Below are 2610 nucleotides of genomic sequence, written 5' to 3'. Positions count from 1 at the left end.
TCTCTGAGTGGTTGGCGTTAGGAAGGGCATCCAGCTGTAGAAACTCTGCCAAATCAGACTGGAGCCTGGTGTTGCCATCCGGTTTCACCAGTCCTCAGTCAAATCGTCCAACCCATGCTAGCATGGAAAGCGGACGTTAAACGATGATGATGATATATATATATATATATACACATATATACATCTGTATATGTGTGTGTGTGTCCTTGGTTTTGGTAATAAAATTTCACAATGTGTTTGCTGTTTGGTTGTGTATTTTTCCATGCTTAAATTTTAAGGTCTTCTTTATATAAATTGGAAATAAAATAAAAATTGAATAATTATTAAAAAAGTTATTAAACATTGAAACCCCTTCGTTACTTCTGGGCCACCCTGTATTAACATTTTATCTGATGAATTATCACCATTATCTTTCATATGTATATATATTTTCAGTTAATTACATGTTTCTACATGCTAACTGAAGAGCTTCATTATTGGGGCTTAAGTATCGCTCAAACAACCTTAGCCATACAACACAGTGTAGCACCAAAATTAACACTTGATAATCTCTTATTTGAGGAACCTGTGTTTTTAAGATATAAACATTTGGATAACAATCTCTATAACAAACATACCATTATCACAGTTCAACCATTGTAATTATTACAGTTTTATTGTCTTAAATTTTTTTTTTAATGGAAGGATACATTGGATAACATAGCCCAAGATACACAGTCTCACACTGAAATAGAATGGTTCTAGGTATAGGTTTATTTGATATGGGCTGATATGGGGTCAAACAACAACAACAACCAAATAATTTGATGTGACCAAATCAACATAGTAGCCATTTTATAACTGTGTGGTCTTGAATTTAAAATAAAGTCTGATACAGACTTTAGTGTCAATGTGATGAGCGACATGCCAGGAATATTTACATTTTATGTGCATGTAACTATCAGAGAATCTGGTTATGTAAGCAATGCAGTACTTCAGGAAGCTGTTACCAAATGACAGCAAACTGTTTTCTATTACCTATATATGCACACTAATAAAACTACAATTCTGTTATTTGTTTTCAAACCAACCTTAAAATGTTTGTTGTTTCATTAATTACCATTTATCTCTTTTTATCTGTATTTCTTTTTAAAGGATTTTGCCCTCGTGAATTAGCAAAATCTCAAAGCCTGGAGAAGAAGATATTATCAAGAAAGCTTAGTCGACCATCAAATGCAGTCATTACTACCAGTTCTTCCTGCCATTCTAATGTTGTTCCAAAGACTCCCTGCACGGATGTTATCGATCTCAAATCTTTTAGAGTAGGCAGTGAAGTTCCACATATTACAACACAGTCATGGAATTTACCTACAGGAAACAGCTTTACAACTTACTCTAAACCTTTACCTGCAGTACCAAAGGTAACACATTCATAAAATAACACAAACTTACAAACTAAATACTGACTTACATTTTTTTCTACAACATTTTTCCATCAAAATAACATTTCATATTCCATCGTTTCATATTCTGACAAAGACTAATTGCACCTTATCTGAGTAAAGAGAAAATATCTTTTACATCAGTGGACTTCCTTGTGTAAATAATCATTGACTCTAAAAAATACTGTTTCAGAGAATCTGTAATCCACATTACATTATCATAAGTCCTTTACATTATTGTACTTCTTTATGATTGCATCATTTCATTCGCTTTTGTTACTTTATTACAAAACTGTCACACAAACTACCAAATCTATTATGATAATAATGCAGTATTCAAACAAAATTTCCTGAAGTATTTTTACCAATATAAAAAAAAAGGCTTTGTGAACAACAATATAAATTAAACAAAAAGCTAAATTTTGGAAGGTTATAAATTCTATGCCAACACATTAACAAAAAAATTATAAAAAAAGACAGATGAGCAGGAAATATGGATGGATAGCATGCATTATTTTGTGGATGGATGTTCATGAATCGGATCTGACTGATAAACCATTCAACAATGAAATCATCTTTAGGAGACAACCAAAAATATGGTCTGTTGCCATATTACATTGTCAGTTCTTTTCTGCCACATAAAATCAGAAAATTAAGATATTTGATTTGATTCTGGAAGATACCTCAATATTCTTTGGTCAGGTTAACAAATAATTCATCATTCATTCACAGGGTTAAAAAGTGACATCCATTTACACAGTGACAAGCATTTTTTTTTTCTTTTCTAAATTGTGAAATACACGATTTGTACAGATGACTCTAATTATTTGGCATTTTATCAAATTGATTTGTGAGTTTAAGGTCAGCAGAGGTTTATTTCCCTAATCCTGTTTATATATTTATTTATTTCTGTTTGTTTATTTTTTTTTTTTTTTAAGGACTGTTACTTGTACTGTATAAAATGCCATTGGGAATGCCAATCTCAGACAGGAAAATTTAATGACTAATGCTGGAATTACATGCAATGCATACATTTTTTTCTCTCCTTTCAAACATTTACCATCAAATGAATTAATAATATCTTAACTTCTGTTATGTACTAGAGTTGAATTTCATTCTTCTGTTTTATACCAAAATGCTTTACCTGTAAGTCAAAGATCAAACTTCATCATATATGATATTGTCTTCA

At 31.1% G+C, this 2610-nt stretch overlaps 1 protein-coding gene across 3 annotated transcripts in view; it reads left to right on the top strand.

Annotated features, from left to right (window-relative positions):
- LOC106872386 (protocadherin-18) overlaps positions 1 to 2610 on the top strand; it is a 119316-nt gene extending 116706 nt beyond the window's left edge. The window contains exon 4 of one of the 3 annotated variants that reach the window (XR_008265539.1): positions 1135 to 1153. Coding sequence is in view for 2 of the 3 variants with exons in the window: in XM_014919372.2 (XP_014774858.1) it covers positions 1135 to 1415 (281 nt within the window). In the remaining variant the exon portion in view is untranslated. Of the gene's footprint in view, positions 1 to 1134 lie in introns of all 3 variants that reach the window. The other 2 variants (XM_014919372.2, XM_014919373.2) reach the window with 2 other exon arrangements.

The sequence above is a fragment of the Octopus bimaculoides genome, chromosome 14 (assembly GCF_001194135.2).
Source record: "Octopus bimaculoides isolate UCB-OBI-ISO-001 chromosome 14, ASM119413v2, whole genome shotgun sequence".
Classification (NCBI taxonomy): Eukaryota; Metazoa; Mollusca; class Cephalopoda; order Octopoda; family Octopodidae; genus Octopus; species Octopus bimaculoides.
This window is presented reverse-complemented; position numbering and strand designations above follow the sequence as displayed.